This window comes from Trichechus manatus, unplaced genomic scaffold, assembly GCF_000243295.1.
Source record: "Trichechus manatus latirostris isolate Lorelei unplaced genomic scaffold, TriManLat1.0 scaffold00161, whole genome shotgun sequence".
NCBI classification, from domain to species: Eukaryota; Metazoa; Chordata; class Mammalia; order Sirenia; family Trichechidae; genus Trichechus; species Trichechus manatus.
In genome coordinates this window covers 4,379,038-4,400,818 of record NW_004444097.1, presented here as the reverse complement: position 1 = coordinate 4,400,818, position 21,781 = coordinate 4,379,038, and the positions used below count along the sequence as shown (strand labels likewise).

Sequence of the window (21,781 nt, the reverse complement as noted above, 5' to 3'; positions counted from 1 at the left end):
TACAATGAAAACTACAAGACACTACTGCAAGAAACCAAAAGAGACCTGCCTAACTGGAAAAACATACCTTCCTCATGGATAGGAAGACTCAACATTGTGAAAATGTCAGTTCTCCCCAAAGCAATCGACAGATACAATGCAATACTGATCCAGAATCTAACAGCATTTTTTTAATGTGATGGAGAAACAAATCACCAACTTCATATGGAAAGGGAAGAGGCTCCGAATAAGTAAAGCATTACTCAAGAAGAAGAACAAAGTGGGAGGCCTTACACTACCTGAGTTTAGAACTTGTTATTAAATATCGTCACAGTAGTCAAAACAGCCTGGTACTGGTACAGCAACAGATACATAGACTAATGGAACAGGATTGAGAATCCAGACATAAATTCATCCATCTATGAGCAGCTGATATTTGACAAAGGCCCAAAGTCCGTTAATTGGGGGAAAATACAGTCTCTTTAACAAATGATGCTGGCATAAGTGGATATCCATCTGCAAAAAGATGAAACGACCCATACCTCACACCATGCACAAAAACTAAAAATGGATCAAAGACTTAAATATAAAATTGAAAATGATAAAGATCATGGAAGAAAAAATAGGGACAGTTCTAGGAGCCCTAATCCATGGCCTAAACACAGTATGAACCATCAGTAACAATGCAAAAGCACCAGAAGAGAGACTGGATAACTGGGAGCTCCTAAAAATCAAACACTTACGCTCATCCAGAGACTTCACCAAAAGAGTCAAAAGACAGCCTACAGACTGGGAAAAAAAATTTGGCTATGACAAATCCAATCAGCATCTAATCTCTAAAATCTGCAAGATACTGTAAAACCTCAACAACAAAAGGACAAATAACCCAATTAAAAATTGGGCAAAGGATATGAACCCGCACTTTGCCGAAGAAGATATTCAGGCGGCTAACAGACACATGAAGAAGTGCTCACAATCATTAGCCATTAGAGAAATGCAGATCAAAACTACAATGAGATATTATCTCACCCCAACAAGGCTAGCATTAATCCTAAAAGCACAAAATAATAAATGCTGCAGAGGTTGTGGAGAAGTGGAACACTTACACACTGTTGGTGGAAATGTAAAATGGTACAACCACTTTGGAAATCAATTTGGCGCTTCCTTAAAAAGCTAGAAAGAGAAGTACCATACAATCCAGCTATTCTGTTCCTTGGAATATATCCTAGGGAAATAAAAGCTGCTACACGAATAGATATGTGCATACCCATGTTTGTTGCAGCACTGTTCACAATAGCAAAAAGATGGAAATAACCTAGGTGCCCATCAGCGGACTGATGGATAAACAAATTATCGTATGTTCACACAATGGAATACTACGCAACGATAAAGAACTACAATGAAGCTGTGAAACATAACATGGAGGAATCTGGAGGTCGTTATGCTGAGTGAATTTAGTCAGTCACAGAAGGACAAATATTGTATAAGACCACTATTTATAAGAAGCCAAGGAAAGGTTTAAACACAGAAGAAAACATTCTTTGATGGTTAGGCGGGGTGGGGGGGGAGTTAGGGTTATTTACTAACTAGCTAAGAATTATCTTAGGTGAAGGGAAGTGCAGCACACACAACGGGAAGTCAGCACAGCTGGACTGAACCAAAGCTAAGAAGTTTCCTGAATACAGTCAAACAGGTTGAAGGACAGAGTAGGGGATCTGGGGACACCTAGGTCAATTGGCCTAACAAAGCTTATTAAGAAAATGTTCTGCATCCTACTTTGGTGAGTGGCGTCTGGGGTCTTAAAAGCTTGCAAGCGGCTATCTAAGATGCATTGAGTGGTCCCAACCACTGGGAGTAAAGGAGAATGAAGAACACCAAAGACACAAGGAAACTATTAGCCTAAGAGACAGAAAGGGCCACATAAACCAGAGAGTTCATTAGCCTGAGACCAGAAGAGCTAGATGGTGTCCAGCTATCACCAGTGACTGCACTGACAGGGAACACAACAGAGAGTCCTGGATGGAGCAGGAGATAGGTGGGGTGCAGAACTCAAATTCTAGTAAGAGGACCAGACTTAATGGTCTGACTGAGACTGGAGGCTCCCCAGAAACCATGCCCCCTGGATTTTCTGTCAGCCCAGAAGTAAAACAGTTTTCAAGGCCAGCTCTTCAGACGGGTTGGACTGAACTGTGGGGCATAAAGTGATACTCATAAGGAGTGTGCCTCTTAGCTCAAACAGATACAAGAGACTAAACAGGCTGCTTCTGTCCAGAGGTGAGATGGGAAGGCAGAGTCAGTTAGGAGCTGGTTGAATGGACCTGGGGAATCGGGTGGAAAGGAAGAGTGTGCTGTCACAATATGGGGAGAGCAATTAGAGTTACGTAACAGTTTATGTATAAGTGTTTGTATGGGAAGAAATTGGAAAAGAAAAAAAAAAGGAAAGATATCTAGTGCTTATGGATTGGAAGACTTAATACTCCGAAAATGTCCGTTCTGCCTAAATTGATGTACAGATTCGGTGCAATCCTGATATAAATCCCAACAACATTCTTTACTGAAATGAAAATACTAAAGATCAACATCATATGGATAGGAAAGAAACTCTGAATAGCCAAAGTAATACTGAAGAAAACAAAAAAAGCAGGAGGCCTCAGACTCCCCGATATCAGAACACTGCACAGCCACTGTAATCAGAACAGCCTGTTACTGGTTCAGTGATAGACACGTAGACAAGTGGAATAGAATTGAGAACTCAGAATTAAACTCAGCCATCTATGGACAACTGATTTTCCACTAGGGGCCAAGGTCCATTCAGTGGGGCAGAAACAGTCTCTTTAATAAATGGTGCCGGCAAAACTGGATGTCCATCTGCAAAAAGATGAAATAGGACCCATATGTTACAGCATACACAAAAACTAAGAATGGATCAAAGACCTAAATGTTCAACCTAAAACCATAAAATTCTTGGAAGACAACATAGGGAGAAAACTGTGGGACTTAATCTTTTGTAAAAATAGGATAAACATTACAACAAATGCATGAATAGAAGAAAAAATAGATAAATGGGACCTTTTGAAAATTGAAAACGTATCCTCATCAAAAGATTTTATCAAAAGAGTAAACAGACAACCTACAGACTGGGAAAAAAATCTTCGAAAACAGATTAACCTGATAAATAGCTTATTTCTAAAATCTATAGAAAGCTGCAAGAACTCAACAACAAAAAGAGAAATAATCACAGAATGGGCAAAGAACATGAACAAAACCTTCACCATAGAGGACATTCAGGCAGCCAACAAACGCATACGAAGATGCTTATTAGAGAAATTAGCCATTAGAGAGATGCAGTTTAGAACTATAGTGAGATACCATCTCACCATGGCTAAAATGGCACTGATAAAAAATAAAAAAATAATGAATGTTGGTGAGGATGTGGGGCAATTGGAAACCTTATCTATTGCTGGTGGGACTGTAAAACGGTACAACCACTGTGGAAAACAGCATGGCACTTTCTCAAAAAACTAGAAATATAACTACCCCATGATACTGCATTTCCACTCCTAGGTTTATATCCTAACCCAAAAACCAAATCCACTGCTGTCAAGTTGATTCTGACTAATAGTGACACCATAGGGTCCAGGGCTGTAAATCTCCACAAAAGCAGACTGCCACATCTTTTTCCAAAGAGCGGCTGGTGATTTTGAACTGCTGACCTTTCAGTTAGCAGTCAGTCGCTTTAACCAATGTGCCACCAGGGCTTCTTAGAGTCAAAAATAATACACGAGCAGACATACATACATCTATGTTCATTGCTGCTTTATTCACAATAGTAGATAAATGGAAGCAACTGAAGTGCCCATCAACTGATGAGTGGATAAGCAAATTGTAGTACATACATAACAGTGGAATACTACACAACCATAAAGAACAGTAATGACTCCATGAAACATAGTATAACATGGACGGACCGGGAGAGCATAATGCTAAGTGAAATAAGCATATAAGGACAAATATTGTATGATCCTTTTTTATAAGAAGACAAGAATAGATATATATAGAAAAATGAATGTTCATTGATGGTTACGGGGGGGGAAGGCAAAGTATGCTTTAGATAATGGAGACTTGTTACTTTTGGTGGTGGGAAAAGTGGCACCAAATGAGTATAGTGAGCACAGCACAACTAAAATAAAAATGAGTGTTCGAGCACATGTGGATGGGTATAGGCATTTCATATATGGGTAGATACAGGTGTGTACATAGGCGAGAAGAAATAGAAGTATCTGTAGGTACATGTAAATACAAATATGTGGGTGCAGACATATATATTCATTGAAGACACAAATACAGATACTCTTCAGTCATAACCAAACACCTTCCAAGACTGGTTTTCTCGTTTTGAAAGCTTAGGACCATAGTCTCATGGGACAAGTCAGTCAGTTGGCATAACATAGTTCACAGAAATCATGATCTGTATCCTAATGAAGTACGTGATGTCTGGAGTCTTTAAAAACTTGTGAGTGGCCATCTAAGCAAAAGTGCGGGTCTCAGCTCACCAGGAGCAAAACAGTAAAGAAGGTAACCAAAAGCTCAGAGAAGAAAGAAGTCTAGAAGAGCCTTGACCTCATTTATCCAGAGACCAGAAGAACTAGATGGTACCCAGCTACCACCATTGACTCTTCTGACGGAGGTCACAGTAAATGGTTCTGGATAGAATGGGAGAAATATGTGGAGCAGAACTCAGATTCTTTAAAAAAAAAGCCAGAAAAACTGGAATAGTAGAGAACAGAGGACTCCATAAGACTATCGCCCTCAGATGCTCTTTAGTTAAACCTAGAACCAAGCCCTCTCCCCTGAAATCACCTTTTAGCAAAATAGCAGAGTAGCACACAGAATAAAGAATGTTACCTTCAATGAGATGGATTGACACAGTGGCTGCAGTGGTGGGCTCAAGCATAGCAACAATTGTGAGGGTGGCACAGGACTGTGCAGTGTTTCGATCTGTTGTACATAAGGCTGCTCTGAGTTGGAACCAACTCGACAGCACCTAACAACAACCTGTAAGATTGGTGCTCTACTTAAAAACCATCTGTTATGACACCAAAAGATCAACAGTTACTCGAAAGCAAAGATGAGAAGATGAGGATACAGGGAAACTAGAGTACTGGAAATGGAACAAACAGAACACAAAGACACTGTTGACACATTGTGATAAATGATAACTAATGTCACTGAACAGTTTGTGTGGAAATTGTCAAATGGGAGCCTAACTTATTGTGTAAACTTTCACCAAAAATTAAATTTTTTTTTTTTTAAAAAGAACTGCATCCTATCACTAAAGGACATTTCCCCTTACCAACCGTACTATTCTTCTGTACATGTCTAGCCTTTCCTATTCAGTCAGCACGTTTGCATATTCCCACCCCACTATCCATCCTGTATCCCTCCCACCACCCATGAAATGATCTGTCTACCCACCTATTACTCTCTCTCAGTATATTGTTGGTATTTGTACTCCCACAGTAGCTCATGCATTCCTTGATTATAGCATCTGATGCCATCTTTCCATAGTTTATGTGTTCTGTAACTGAATTTCTTGAGAGCGAGCCCGTTGTCTTTGTATCCATGATACCTAACACATTACTTGAGCATGAGCCGGCTATAAATGTTTGTTGAATGAATTGTGTGGTAGATGTATATCTGCCTGCTTATGTTAAACAATTTGTGAGAATTGGGGTGATGAATACCTTTGTGAGAAAGAAAGGGTCATATATAAAGATACCTAATAAATTCAAATAAAATGTACTTCCTTTTTTGTTCACTATTAGAGTTTATAGAGTACGAATGGGATCAGGAAAAGTAGATACGTTTGTTTTTAATTGTACTGTCTTACTGAATTTTTTTTGTTTTTATTTTTATGGTTTTATATTATAAATGCTTTCCAGTTTTGTTTATACAGTGTTTTATTGTCCTCTGCTATTTTGAGGTAAATAGATTATAGTTCAAATGAAAATAACCACTGTAAAATGGTGGTAAAGAAAATACTGATGTATTATGAAGTATATCCATTCATAATAATGTGGTAGTGCACGTAAGTTATTTTTCATCTGATGGAACTATCCTTTGAATTAAGTTTTCATCCCTTACCCTTATAATCAAGGCTTTTATTTTCTGATCCTAGCTTCTCTCTCCCCCCATCTTATCTCTTCAATTTTATTTTCTTCTCTTCCCTTACATTCTTTTTTTCTAAAAATTTCTATGTTTTATTTACATTGTAAACTCAGAATCACGTATCTGTATGCCTATTTTCTTTTTGTTGTTTCACTTAACATGCGAGGTGTGTTAAAGACTGCAAATAAATATTTACTAAGTCTGTTACATAGGGGCTGCTTTGAATAGAATTCATCTTCCCTTTTTTCATAAAATAAATAAACCCTGAATATATTTTGAGACTGCTAGTAGTTAGTACCTACCCTTCTTCAAAAATCAGTGCATTTAGCAACAGCATTTATTCTATATGCTACATTAAACAATTTCAGCTGCAGCTGGCTAAAGCATGCCATTTATGCTTTTCCTTTTTGAGATTAGTTTTCAAAAACATTTAGATCTATACTTAAAAGACAATGCCTTATTTAAAAAATTGTGCTGTAATTTTCCTTCCATTGTCTGAAAACATGCGTTTATATATAAAAGTAGATACACACGCACACACGCCCACACACGCACGCACACACCATGTTTACCAGCTGGTGGTGCAATGGTTAAATGCTCAGCTGCTAACCAAAGAGTTGGCGGTTTAAATCTACTCAACAGCTCTTTGGGAGAAACACCTGGCATTCTGCTTCCGTAAAGATTACAGCCAAAAAGCAATCTGTTGGGTTAGCACCTGGGATTCTAGTTATCTTTGAGGTAGTGACGAAGGGGGACCTGCTCATGCAGAGCAGCAAGTTTCTCTTTCTTGGTTTGGATTCTTGTTACGTGTGTTCAATTTATGAAAAATCCACTGAACTATACAGTTGTGTTTTATGGATTTTTGTTGGTACTTTACACTTTAATTTTTAAAAAACCCAGAAACCACACACACACACACCCATACACATACACAAATTACAGCCAAGAAAACCCTGTGAGGCAGTTTTACTCTGTCACATGGGGTCGCTATGAATCAGAATCAATTTGATGGCACCCAACAGCAACAACATGTGGGTGTTTTGCATTGTGATACTAAATCAAGATATTAACATGAGTAGAAGGTTGTTGAATATAAGAACCACTAAAAGTAATTATCCTTCTGGTGACTGTGGAAACTATATTTTGTTTGGATATCATTTAATGCTATACATCCTTAATGCCATATGAATTTTGCCATTTTGACACAAGTATGCTGTGGTCCTGCCATTTCACTAGAGTCGTTTATTCCATTCATTTTAATTTTTGTTATGAATTTCACTGATGGAGGAACTTCTGGATGTTTAGCTCCACATTCTGTTTCCAGGCTATATATTCCATTTCCGTAATTTGCCTTTGGACCAATAATCATGCTTGCTTATATTGTAAGTGTCATATTTTCATCATTGTCAAGGCCCCAGCTAACTATACCATCGCTCACTTTTTTTGGTCTTTATATTCTTTTAGGAAACTCTGGTGGCATAGTGGTTAAGTGCTACGGCTGCTAACCAAAAGGTCGGCAGTTTGAATCCCCACGCCCTCCTTGGAAACTCTCTGGGGCAGTTCTGCTCTGTCCTGTAGGGTCACTGTGAGTCAGAATTGACTCGATGGTGATGGGTTGGTTTGTTTGTTTTTTGGTAGAGTCTCCTAACAAGCGAATATTATAGGGAACTTTAATTCTTGTGGAGATGACCATCTTCTCCTACATTCTTGGACATTACCCTACACACACTCATTCGCTTATCTCCATTGCTGTTGAGTCGATTCCGACTCACAGCAACCCTATAGGACAAAGTAGAACTGCCTCATAGGATTTCCAAGGTTGTAAATCTTTATGGAAGCAGACTGCCACATCTTCCTCCTTGGGAGCACCTGCTGGATTCGAACTGCCAACCTTTTGGTTAGCAGCCAAATGCTTAACCACTGCACCACCAGGGTCCCTTCCTTCCCTTATATTCTAACCTATATAAGATTCCTTACTGCTTCTGGAACAAACCTTATTCTGTATCCATACATTTAGTCACGATCTTGCACACTTAGCTAAGAATGCCCTGTCTCCAATGCTCAAAATTGTACCTGTTTTTTAAGGCCATATCATATACCGTCTTCCTTCATGAATTCTTCACTGATGCTCAGCAGTTAGATTTGATGTCTCTTTCAAAAGCCATACAGTTCATATCTCTCAAGGCATTTACAGTTTTGTGCCTTGAATTATAGCTATCCCTTGTCTTCCTTCAGCCACATGGAAGTTTCTTTAATAACAGAGTTGGTGTTCAGTCATCTTTGTACCCTCTGTAGTGTCAGACACAGAGGGTATATTTATTGAATTAATAATGTCTGCAAGAACTTTTAATATATCATATTTAGTGATTAGTATTAGAATCAAGAAGTTTCCTCAGGCTTGTGAGAATTAAATGTATATGTAAGTTACAAAGTATTTTGTAAGGTTCCGGGGTTTGCATACCATTTGGATTTTGTGCTGATTGAAAGTATACTTGACCCTGAAACAGTAGGGATATTGCTAATTGATAGGAATAAAAACTATAACAAAAAGTGTACTGACTGTTTAATGAGAAACTATTTGTTCTGTAAACCTTCATCTAAAGTACAATTTTAAAAAAATTTTTAAAAAAAGTGGACTGATCAGAATCTCTTGTTATTTTTAGAGCTTGTTTAATAAGTTAGTAGAACTCACTGAAGAAGCTAGGAAAGCATATAAAGATATGGTTGCAGCAATGGAACAAGAGCAGGCTGAGGAAGCCTTAAAGAATGTGAAGAAGGTGCCACACCACATGGGACATTCCCGGAATCCTTCTGCAGCAAGCGCCATTTCTTTCTGCAGTGTTATTTCTGAACCCATCTCTGAAGTAAATGAAAAGGAATATGGTAAGTTGTTACATACCATTTTAAATGGATGACTTTCCGTGCCACCTTTTGTTTTTATCTTTATTCTTGATTATCAGATTTTGTTTAAAAAAGTTGCATTAAACATGTCTATTCAAAATTAGGAGAATATTTGGGACTGAGTCTTTCTGTGACACTCTGGAATTTGATCACAGTTCCAAACTCTAAAAAAGAGAAAAAGCTCAAGGAGATTTAAAAACAGTGCACCATACCTACAACCTGTAACTTAAGTAAATCCTGTGTTGTTGTAGTTTTATCCTATTATTTTACACTCAGTTATTAAAATTTTGTATTAACTAAGTACACTTAAGTCCATAATACTATTCAATCTAAGCTTATAAAATCTAGACATGTGGCATTTGATTGTTGTCAAAAAGAAATATATATAAAATAGTATTTCTTTTTAATGTTTAAAATAACATTATTTACTGCACCCTGTATCTTAAAATTCCCTTGCCTTGTTTCTGTAATACTTAGAACTGTTAAGTTCTTTTCTTGATTTAGTTTCTGATTTTTTTTCTCAAAAAACAGTTGCCTCCTTCAGCTTGGTCCCTTGTTCTTCCTTTTCTCTTTTTAATCTATCTAGGAGTTTACCAAATAGCTTGTTGCCACCTGAAATTTAGAATACTGAGTCCGTCATTTCTTTCTCCTCGCATTTCCTTTCCTGGTCTCTCAGTCTGTGATTGAGGTTAAATGTTTGGGATACTTTTGATAAAGCTCCAGACCAGAGGAAATTAAACAGTTATTGTGGACCTTTAGAAAACTATTGGTTATGGGTAGGTGGTACTGGCTTAGAAGTTCTTTCTTCTGCTGGCGTGATGTTATTTGCAAATAATGAAGTTACAGTGCTGACTTTGTAAGACCAGTTCTTTATATAGTGAAATGCCAAATCCCATAGAGAAACTGCATGATGAATTCTTAAAGTTATGGGTGAACAAATGGCAAATTGACAAATGATTTTTATCAGGGCAACAATAAAGGCAAGTTTTATAAAAGAAACTCAAAAATTTAGGAGGTGTTTGCAAAAAGCACAAGATTTAAGTGTTAAAAGATTGGCGTTTTGACTTTTTTACACTCTACCTAAGGGAATTAGGCATGGTTGATTAATCTCTAGGCCTCAGACTTCTTTTCAGTAAAATGAAGAGGGTTGATCTAGGTCATCTATAAGGTTCCATTCAGAGCTGAAATCCTGTGAACTGATGGTTGAATCCTAGAGAGGGCACTAGGCAGAACCCTATAGATTTTGACCTGATGAGCTGATTGATCAGAATGCCAATGAAATGGGCAGAAGTAATCATAAATAACATCAGGAGCAAAGCTAAAGTTACTCTATCTGTATCAGATGCATTCAGCTAGAAACATAAAACCCCCTAATTGTGGCCAAAGAAATTGGGATATTTAATTATTTCTCATATGGAATCTGGAGGTAAGTGGTTCAGGACTGGTTCCGTAGCTCAGCAGTGTCACCAGGGATCCTGCCTCTTTCCTTTCTCTCTTCCGTTCTCGGTCTGTGGCCTCTTGTTCTTGTGCCCATCATCTCATGTTTAGGAGTGACTGCTGCAGCTCTGTACATCACAGCTACAGTTACAAGCAGAAGGTTCAGGCAGTGCACTCCTTTTAGCAGTGAAAGAAAAGGTTTTCAGAAGACTTCCCCTTTTGTTTCATTGGCCAGAACTGATCACAGGAGACACAGAAAAGAGTATTTGGCAAAAGTGGTAAGGGATATCCATGATAGGCTAAGAACTATTATTTTAATTCATTCTCTGGGACTGGGAGTTCTGTTAGCAAGGAGGAAAATGGGGAATGACGGATAGACAACAAACAGCATCTGCTATACCATCCTTTTGCACAATTTCTAAAATGTTTTCTTTTGATTTCTGCAGTTTAAAGAAAAACAAAGCTGGGGAGCCCCATTCCCCATTGCTGTTAGTCAGTTCTGAATCATAGCAACCCTATATGACAGAGTAGAACTGTGCCATAGGATTTCCAAGGCTGTAATCTTTACAGAAGCAGACTTCCACATCTTTCTCCCGCAGAGCAGCTGGTGGGTTCTAACAGCCAACCTTCAGTTAGCAGCCAAGCACTTAACCACTGTGCCACTAGGGCTTCTTAAAGCTGGGGAAGGGGCTACTAGACATTGATAGCATAGAAAGGCTCCTATTGATAATTCAGCCTTATTGCCCTTTGTGTACATCTTGTTTGTTTCTTTGCTTTTTTCCTTTCCACCTGAGCTGACTCTCCATTCTGTCACACTTACATGAAACAACTGGTTTTGAACATAAATCCCAACTAACCTGTAAGTTCTTTGAGGATAGGACCTTGGCACATAATGGACAGTTGATAAATAATAACTTACTAAGCTCTTTATTAGAAGCGTCCTGGTGGCATTGTGGTTAAGTCCTTGGTTGCTAACCGAAAGGTCTGTGGTTTGAACCCACCAGCTGCTCTACAGGAGAAAGATGTGGCATTCTGCTCCCGTAACGATTTACATCCTTGGAAACCCTATGAGGCAGTTCTCCTCTGACCTACAGGGTTGCTCTCAATTGGAATCAACTTGACAGCAGTGGGTTTGATTTGGTTTTTTGGAAGCTCTTGTTATGTGCTGTGTACTTTTCTAAGCACTTCACATTATTGTTATTTAATTCTCCCAACAACCCTATAAGATAAGAAATACTATACCCCATTTTATAGATGCAGAAGCTAAGGAAAAGAGAGGTAAATAATTTGACCTGTTGCAGAGCTGGTAACTCTGACTCCAGAACTATACTCTTAACCAGTATGGTGTGTATTGCCTGTCTGTTGAATGAATTTCCAGAAAGACCATGCAGTAGATATTCAGTCACCACTTGTGTGGGGAGGACAGCCTCACTGTCTGGCCCATCTATCCTGAGTTTCCTGCCCATTCCCTGCTGCCACTCCTTCCTCTGTAGGCTCTTGAACACCTTTGTCTATTCCTCTACTGTATACCACCAACTTTACTGACTGAAGGGAGAAACACACCCTGCTTCCTCTGACAAACCCACTAGTGACTTGAAAGTTAAAAAAGACAATTTCACAAAGAAGTAATAAAACAAGAAAGCCTAGAAAGGATTAACTAGCAAGGTAGAGCTTTACTGAATAAATTCTGCTAAAATAAACCAGAATGTGATTTCCAGGCTTGTTGAGACCTTTGATCCTGCCTTTAACCTCCTTCCTAGTCCCTTCTTCAAAAGTGGTCTTCTAGATGTTCTGTTCTAGTTTCAGACTGCCTGCACTTCAGCCTTCAGCGCCCTGCTAGTTTTCTCCTGTCCTGTAGAGAAAGATGGCCTTTTCGTACCTGCTCTGTTTCTCCCAGTTGTGTTCGTGTGTGTGTGTGTGTGTGTGTGTGTGTGTGTGTGTTCTTCAGCTGTTATCAAGCTTCACCTATTGCTTTAAGATGGGAGCCTCAGCCTGCACCTCTTTGTGGATACATGCCCTTAGTGGCTGTTTGATCATTATGATAGGTCTCTTGATGGTTTAACCCAGATCTCTTGTCTCTGCTTTTAAGGTATATCCCCCTTTCTTTTCTGAAGGACCAATCTGACTTTAAGCTCACCTACAGAGTAGATGACTGCCTGATACTCAGCCTGCTCATTTTACTGATCTCCTTCCTTTTTCCTTTTCCTTTAGCTCATTGCTCTGGTATTGTCAAGGGAGGGATGAGACTTTGTCTAAACCCCATAAGTGAATTCTTGCAGTACTTTTGAAGGGGTAAAAGACTGTTGGAAGAAAATGTAAATGTATGTCTAAATATTTTTAAAATTTTTATGCCTTTTCAAGATTATTTTTTAGATAATTAGGTATATGTGTGAAATATTTAGTAGCCACCCCCACCCCCATACTTACTATATGCCAAGCATAGGGACACAGATGAGCTGGAACTGGAGTGGGAGGCATGAAGGGTTGGAACAGCAAACATAAAAATAAGTGCATTTGAAGTACATATGCAGAATGTGCTGTGGGAGTCCACGTTAGTGAATGCCTCTCTTTGGAAAGTCAGGAAAGGCTTCACAAAGGAACTGACATTTAAGGGTGGTTCTCAAGGATGCGGCATCTGGATTGGAGAAAAATTGATTAGCAGCCTGCCATATGCAGGTGATACGACCTTGCTTGAAACATTGATGAAGGTAAAAGAGTACAGCCTTCAATATGGATTACACCTGAACATAAAATCATAAAATGAATTCTCACAACTGGACCAGTAAACAACATCGTGATAAATGGCAAAGAAATTGAAGTTGTCAGGGGTTTCATTCTACTTAGATCAACATTCAGTGTCCATGGAAACAGCAGTCAAGAAATCAAGCGACATAATGCATTAGGGAAATCTACTGCAAAAGACCTCTTTAAAGTGTTAGAATGCAAGATGTTATTTTGATGACTAGGGTGTGCCTGACCCAAGCCATGGTCTTTTCAGTCGCTTCATATGCATGTGAAAGCTGGACAATGAAAAAGGAAGACCAAAGAAGAATTGACACATTTAAATTGTGATGGTGGCAAAGAATATTGAATATACCATGGACTGCCAGAAGAACGAATACATCTGTCTTGGAAGAAGTACAGCCGGAATGCTCCTCAGAAGTGATGATGGTGAAACTTCACCTTGGTTACTTTGGACACGTCATCAGAAAAAACCAATCCCTAGAAAAGGACGACATATTTGGTAAAGTGGAGGTTGAGCGATAACAAGGAAATCCTCCATGAGATGGATTGACACAGTGATTGCAGCAGTAGACTCAAACATGCCAACGGTTTTGAAGATGGCACAGGACTCGACAGTGGTTTGTTCTGTTATACATAAGGTCACTTTGAGTTGGAGCCAACTCGATGGCAACTAACAACAACAACAATCAAGGTTGTGTTAGGAGTATGAAGGATGAAGGAGGCAAACACATCACATACAGATAGAACAGCTTATGCAGAGGCAAGGAGTTGTAAGTAGAAAGTGTAGAATTCTGGGAGCGGTGAGAATTCAGTGTGATGATGAGCATGGAATGCGTGTTTGAGAATTGGAAAGCATTGAGACCAGAAAGGTAGATGAGGGTCAGATCATGAGGGGATTGATTGTGCCAAGCTAAGGAGTTTGGATTATGCCCTATGGTAATGGAAAACCAGTTAAATGGACATGATGTGACCACTTGCAAGACCATTGAGGAAGATATTGCAAATGTATAGCAAGATAAGGCCTGAGCTAAGTAGTGATGGGAATGGGGAGAAGGGACCAAATTTAGTAGTTTTTGAGCTGGAAGTGACATAGTGTAGTGAGGAGTTCAGTGGGATGAAGGGGTGTAGTAAAGGAGAAAGATACGATTAAGGATTACTACAAGGTTACTTCTGTTTTGAAGCTGTGTAAATGATAATGGCACTAACTGAGAATGAGAATATAGGAGGAGTAGATTTTGATTCATGAGTTGGAGTGAGAGTGGGGAGGGTCCATTTTCCATTTGAAGTAGCTGCAGGAAGGAAAGGTTTTTTCGAACCCTGGGCCTAGATTTCAAGTACCCAAAATATGGTCAGTATTAGTATATGATCACCGTTCAACCATTTCAGGAGGTAGCATAGGTCCAGAACCAGTGGTACTGAAGGGAGAAGTCCAAGCTTTACTGAAGGCACTGGCGAAAAACAGAGCTCCAGGAATTGATGGAATACCAATTGAGATGTTACAACAAAGATACAGCATTGGAGATGCGTACTCATCTATGCCAAGAAATTTGGAAGACAGCTGCCTGGCCAACCAACTGTAAGAGATATATATTTGTGCCCATTCCAAGAAAGGTGATCAACAGAATGTGAAAATTATTGAATAATATCACACGCAAGTAAAATTTTACTGAAGAAATTTAAAAACAGCAGTACATTGACAGGGAACTGCCAGAAATTCAGGCCGGATTCAGAGGAGGCTGTGGATCGAGGGATATCATTGCTGATATCAGACAGATCTTGGCTGAAAGCAGAGAATACCAGTAAGAGGTTTACCAGTGTTTTACTGACTATGCAAAGGCATTCGACTGTGTGGGTCATAACAAATTATGGATAACATTGCAGAGGATGGAAATTCCAGAACACTTCATTCTGCCCATGTGGAACCTGTACATAGACCAAGAGGCAGTCATTTGAACAGAAGAAGGGGATACTGTGTGGTTTAAAATCAAAAGGTGTGCATCAGGGTTGTGTCCTTTCACCATTCTTATTCAGTCTGTATGCTGAGCAAATAATCTGAGAAGCTGGACTGTATAAAGAAGAATGTGCCTCAGGATTGGTGGATGACTCATTAACAACCTGTGATATGCCGATGACACAGCCTTGCTTGCTGGAAGCGAAGAGGGCTTGAAGCACTTACTGATGAAGATCAAAGACTAGCCATCTGTATGGATTAAACCTCCACACAAAGAAAACAAAAATCCTCAACTGAACCAATAAGCAACATCATGATAAACGGAGAAAATACTGAAGTTGTCAAGAATTTCATTTTACTTGGATCCACAGTCAACACCCGTGGGAAGCAGCAGTTAAGAAATCAAATGATGTATTGCATTGGGCAAATCTGCTGCAGAAGGCCTCTTTAAAGTATTAAAAAGCAAAGGTGTCACTTTGAGGACTAAGGTGCACCTGACCCAAGCCGTGGTATTTTCAGTCGCCTTGTATGCATGCGAAAGTTGGACAGTGAATAGGGAAGACCAAAGAAGAATTGATGCCTTTGAATTATAGTGTTGGGGAAGAATATCCAATATACCTTGGACTGCTAGAAGAACGAACAAGTCTGCCTTGGAAGAAATACGGCCAGAGTGCTCCTTGGAAGCGAGGATGGTGAGACTTCATCTCATGTACTTTGGGGATATTATCAGGAGGGACCAGTTCCTGGAGAAGGACAACATGTTGGGTAAAGTAGAGGGTCATTGAAAAAGAGGAAGATCCCCCTAATGAGACGTATTGACACAGTAGCTACAACAGTGGGCTCAAACATAGCAATGATTGTGAGGATGGTGCAGGATGGGGCAGTGTTTTCATTCTGTTGTGCATAGGGTTGCTGAGTCGGAAGTGACTGGATGGCACCTAACAACAACATATAGTCATTGGGTGTTAATCAAGTTGGATATATTGACATGAGTAGGTCACTATGTGCTTGCTTATATCACTACAACTTGATAAAGAGAGTTACACCTATAGAATGCAAATAGTAGCTATAATACAAATAGAAGGCTTTTTTCATTTAACAACCAGAAAACAGAATGAAAAAGGGAAGGTGGCAGAGCAGTACTTCATCTCCTGATTCCTGGTACATTTTCTGCTCTAAACTGACTTCGTATCATTAATAATGATTTTAAATTATCACTACTATCTTTACCTTGAAAGAACTTTTTTAAAGAATTGTCTTCCCTTTATAACATTTAAACTAGTTTTAGAACAAATTAAGTTCTTAGTTTTTCCAATCGCTAAGCCAAAAAATTTCTGTATTTTATTTTTCCCTCTTATTTTGGGGTTTTTAAGAGTAGCATGATTCTGAAACAGTGTTCCGTTTTTTAAAAAATCTGTTTGATATTTGCAGAAACAAATTGGAGAAACATGGTGGAAACTTCAGATGGGCTGGAAACATCAGAAAACGAGAGAGAGGTTTCCTGTAAGCACAGCACATCTGAAAAACCCAGTAGATTTCCATGCGACACAACCCCTGTTGGTAAGCAGGCATCGCTAGTGACTGCAGGCAGCACTACCTCAGCCACAAACCCTGGAAACTCTACAGCAAGCGACAAAGAGGAAGTGAAGCCAGATGACCTGGAGTGGGCCTCACAGCAGAGCACAGAGACCGGCTCTTTGGATGGCAGTTGCCGAGATCTTTTGAATTCCTCCATCACCAGCACCACTAGTACTCTTGTACCTGGCATGCTTGAAGAAGAGGATGATGAAGATGAGGAGGAGGAGGAAGATTATACTCATGAACCCATATCTGTAGAAGTGCAGCTCAATAGTAGAATTGAGTCTTGGGTCTCAGAGACCCAGAGAACTATGGAAACCCTTCAGCTTGGAAAAACCCTTAATGGTTCTGAGGAAGACAATGCAGAACAAAGTGGAGAAGAAGAAACAGAGGTGCCTGAGCCACTGGAGCCAGGGATGGATGGTGAGGCATGGACTGCTGACCAACAAGCCAGTCGTGAGCAGCAGAAGCCCAGCAACTGCGGTTCGCTGAACAAAGAGCACGCTGATTCTAATTATACACCCCAAAATATGTAACTCAGGAATGTCAGCTATCTATTCCAACCGTGTAAGGGTTGCAGCCATTACCTTTTATGCTTCATCTCAACATTTTGCACTGTTCAGTATTTAATATATGTATTTAATTCCCAACAGAAATATTTTTGTAGCTGTCTTTTACTTGTTTTGTTATAATCTGTAGTTTAGCTTTTAATTAGCATCTTAAATGTCTTTCTAAGAACTATGTGTAAAATTCAGACCCATTTCAGCTTATTTTGTAATGGAAAATAGTGATTAAAAAAAAAAAAGACCAGGTTTTAAAGAAAATAAACTTAAAATGCCTAGACTTATTTTGGAAGATAAAGATGAAGGGTCTAAGGATAGGAGCAGGTACCAGTGTTCAAGGCTTCAAGACTGTGACTCCTTCACTCTAATTTGTCTGGACTATAAAGTTGTTTGGGCTTCTTTAAAAAAGAACTGTAGGTAGAATCAGAAAACTAATAAAAATTAGAAAACTAAAAATTGATGCAACTATTATTTGATTTACAAACGTTTGTTTCGGAAGTCACTAATCATTGTGATAGATTCAAATTGGGCTGGGCCTAACAGAGCCTCCAAAACTTAGGCTAGCCAAGGAAGCCAGGCACTGTGATCAATTGTAACTGGCTTTATTTGTGGAAAGTGGTAGATGTTGTCTGTAATAGTGAAAAGTCACCCCTGATGGGATCTTTTGAAGTTCTGTCTCATATTTGCTTCTTTCTTACCTCAGGAAAGTTCTTGTACATAGTCTTATTTACACAAAACTAGGCAAATTTTGGCAGGTGAATAACTGATCAATTGTATGACTGCAGAACTTACATGTATGCTGTCCAGAAACAAAGCTTTTGTACTGGTGTATTCTCTTGCATGCTTCCGATTTGGGATCCTTTGGATTTGATATATGGCTCTGATTTGAGTATCCGAACTGGTCCCAAGTGAGACAGTTTCATCTTATCTTTAATGTATATTTGTTCCTAGCCTTGAGCACGTTTCACATAACAGCCATAGTTATTGACAGGCAGTCAGGAACAGGAACTTAACTTACTACGTGTATCCTGATAATTCAAGGGTTGGATGAGAAAGTGTTAGAAGAAAGGAGAAAGTTCTAATTGTGCTGAAACTATTAGGTGATCTAGAGTGTGCAGGTATATGTAGGTATTGTTATCACTATTACTTATCTCTTCCCTTCGCTGGGAATGTGTTTGCCTGCTTGAGTGAAATTAAACTTACTGAGCTAAATGTAGTATTTGCTAGTCGGTCACCAGCTGGACTTTAGTGACCTTTACAAGTTTATGTAATGGTGGGAGAATTACAAATTACCTATTTTTCTATCTTCCCTCTGACTGCCCCCCCCCCCAACTGACCACACACACGCATACACACAGCCCAGCTTTCCACTTACAAGCTCTCATAAGCAGACGCAAAACCGAAAATGAAAGGGATATTTTCCCTGCCTGGTTATATGGGGCAGGGCCTTTTCCTCACAGAGGCAAAAGAGGAGAAATGGCCAGATTATTGACTGAGCTCATTGGGACTACTGTGTTAGTTTTTGGTGTTTTACAACGCTGGCATTTAACTGCTAGAGAGCGCAGATTCTTGGTTAATGATTTAGGATTTGTGAATTGTGACAGTTTAAGAGCATTGCTGTGTAGAAAATGTCACTCGGTCAACCTTACTAGCATACCAAGAGGGGACATTATTGTACTGTCTAGACTAAACTATTCTCTATAATAGACTTCTTAGGTACCAAGGATCCAGCACTTAAAGGAGTGCAGTGTGTAAGGAATGAAGCCTCTGAAATAGTAATCATGGATTTATATGTGGCAGATCTTATTGTATCTACATGTTTGGAAGTGTTAGTTGGTTTAAATGATAGAGATTTTGAACTACTGACATTCTTAAAAGTGAATTTAAAAACTTTTCATACTTTTTATGGTGTAAATTTCCTTGACTGAGTGTCAGTAATTCAGATAACTCTTGATCTTGAGGTAATGGCTTTTCAAAGGTTTCTTGTATTTTATATTTCTTCTGAACATGAATTGTCATTTTAGATTTTTGACATTTGTATCAAAAGAAAAGTTCAGGAGATCCTCAGAACACCAGTAACTTTTAATTTTGCTATAGACTTCACAAGTGTTCAATTACATATGTTCGATAAATGCTCTCACAAATGCAGTACCTCTTCGCCAGCAAACTCAAGGGACCACAGCCTTTTTATGTAGGAGCCAGGTCACCTCTAGAGAATACCACAGAATTTAATAAAGGAAATGCTACTATGTTGAGGTATGCTTAAATAAGTATTAATAGTGTCCTTATAATTTGTTTCCTTTAGATAAATTTGGAATTTGTGTATATTGAATGACAGACTTTGGAGGAAGTGTGAAAATTAGGAAAGTGTTGTGAGTTTTTTGTTGTCATTTTGCAAGGTGGGGTGGCTCTTTGGAGACCTAGAAAGAGATCTAATGATAAGAGTAAAGTTTCATCATCACAAGAAATAAAAACCGTGGTGATTTTTTTCTTTGTAGAGATTGTTTTACTGGCAATAATTAATATTAGATTTCTATTTCAGTATATAAGTATGTGAGTTACAGTATGAATTTACTCCCAAAATTAGATTTCTGCTTCAGTAGGTTTGTTTGCTGTGAAGATTATTACTTCTTAAAAGACAAATGTTCATATTAGCTTAATTTTTGGTTTAAATATGTTTGTAAATGATGTAATATATTTCTTTTGACTAAAGATAGAAAAAAATGTGTGTTATACACTGAAAGTTTTTAAAGGCTTTGACTGGAGGTGATTTATGCAGAGAAGGTATTTTATATGCTTCCAGTACTTGGAAAAGAAGTAGTCAAAAGGAATTCACATAGTTAAAATATTGAGAAATTAATATCCAAATAATGCACTTGTCTGATTTCTTAATAAGCTGGGGGAGGTGGGTGGGGTGGGATTATAATGTGCAAATGAGTAGCAAACTCTACATTCATTTTTCAATTCTTCAACACAAAACTTAACACCTCGTTTCTTTAAATATATGTATAAAGAAGTATTGTTTGTAAAGCTGCAGTTTGTTTTAAAAAAAAAAAAAACTGTCTGTGTATTTTCTGTATGTTGGTGCCAACAGGTTAGAACATTAATCCATTAAAAAAGTTAATTTTATTGATTTAAAATTTTTCTATGAAATTATTTACAAACCTCCTCCTCCTCCCTTGCTCCTTCCAATCCTCACATACATTATGAAATCAAACAAAATATCTGCCCGATTGAAATCTGAATTCTAGTTAATGATAAAAATCTAAACTTTGTTGGCACATTACATCTTAAAAGTCTTTGTATTATTTTGTAATTTAATTTCTAAATATACCATGAGTTTATAATTTAATTTCTTAATTGTAATGCTCTGATAAAAAGCTAGCAAAAATTAGTGTGAATTATAACACGAAGGCATTTTCATCTTGTTCTTTCGCTGTGTGAAGGAAGGATAATTGTTATATCACATTCTGGAGATAATAACAGCTTTTTTGCACTATGTAAATACTAGTGGGGATTCTTCTGTAACTAATAAAATGATTATTGAAATGGAGTCTGTCATTTCAAAATAGACTTTTTAAAGAGTCCGTAACTTGAGCACCATGCCGGAGAGAGAAAGCAGGCAGGTCCAGCTCGTGTTGCTCAGTGCTCACGTGACATGCCAAGGAAGGTTGTAAAATCTGTGCAGGAAGTTGTTGATAAAAATCTCCATCTGAGATGGTTGGTGCAGTCTGCAGCATGGGCCCAGTCACCTGGCCAGAGACCATGCTGGGGTTAGAAGGTCCCGCACATTCCTTTCTATACAACCTGCTCTAAAGCCGTTTCCCAAAATTAACTCATTTAATCCTCACAACAACCTAGTGAGCTGTACACTGTTCTCTCTCACTTCAGATGAAGCAGTCAGAGATGGTAACTTTCCCGCCACCACGCAGCTGGTAAATGGCAGAACTGGGATTCAAGCCCAGGCAGTGTGCTGGCCAGAGTGCATGCTTTTAATCACCGCACTTTGCTGTGTCTCAGCGCAGAGTGCTCAGGGTGTGCGAACCAGCTGCTGCTTTCACATTCTCCAGGTGTCTTCTGGCCTGTGAAGTGTGCCAGGACCAAGCTGATAGCCTTGAAGACTGGGTTTATTGGGCCTCACCTGATCACCCTTTCCCTAGAGTTGTCTCAGACCTTGTCACAGTGTCACATGAAATTTAGGGAATCTGGGAAGAACAGGTTCATCTGTTAGGAAATAGGATCACTAATTTTCATAATGAAAAGAAATTGAGTTTTTGGTGATCGCAAAGAAGAGATTCCTCAGTTTTTATTAGATACTTCCTTCTTGACCAGTGTTTGTGCCCCTCCACGGAAAGAGTGCCTGACAGCAGTCTTTTTCTGCTAACTGACCAGAAGAGGGTGTGCATGGCCCCTGAAGACAGTCAAAGGCTACTGTGTGATAGATTTTTTGAAGTAGGGA

At 38.8% G+C, this 21,781-nt stretch overlaps 1 protein-coding gene across 4 annotated transcripts in view; it reads left to right on the top strand.

Moving 5' to 3' along the window:
- Positions 1-20,873, top strand: part of SECISBP2L (SECIS binding protein 2 like) — a 72,222-nt gene extending 51,349 nt beyond the window's left edge. For 2 of the 4 annotated variants that reach the window (XM_023740655.1, XM_023740656.1), the window contains 2 exons: positions 8,811-9,030; positions 16,613-20,405. In XM_023740655.1, the coding sequence (XP_023596423.1) occupies positions 8,811-9,030; positions 16,613-17,295 (903 nt within the window). In that variant the 3' untranslated portion in view covers positions 17,296-20,405. Of the gene's footprint in view, positions 1-8,810; positions 9,031-12,696; positions 12,879-16,612 lie in introns of those variants that run through there. The other 2 variants (XM_004386299.2, XM_023740658.1) reach the window with 2 other exon arrangements.
- Positions 20,874-21,781: the final 908 nt, after the last annotated feature.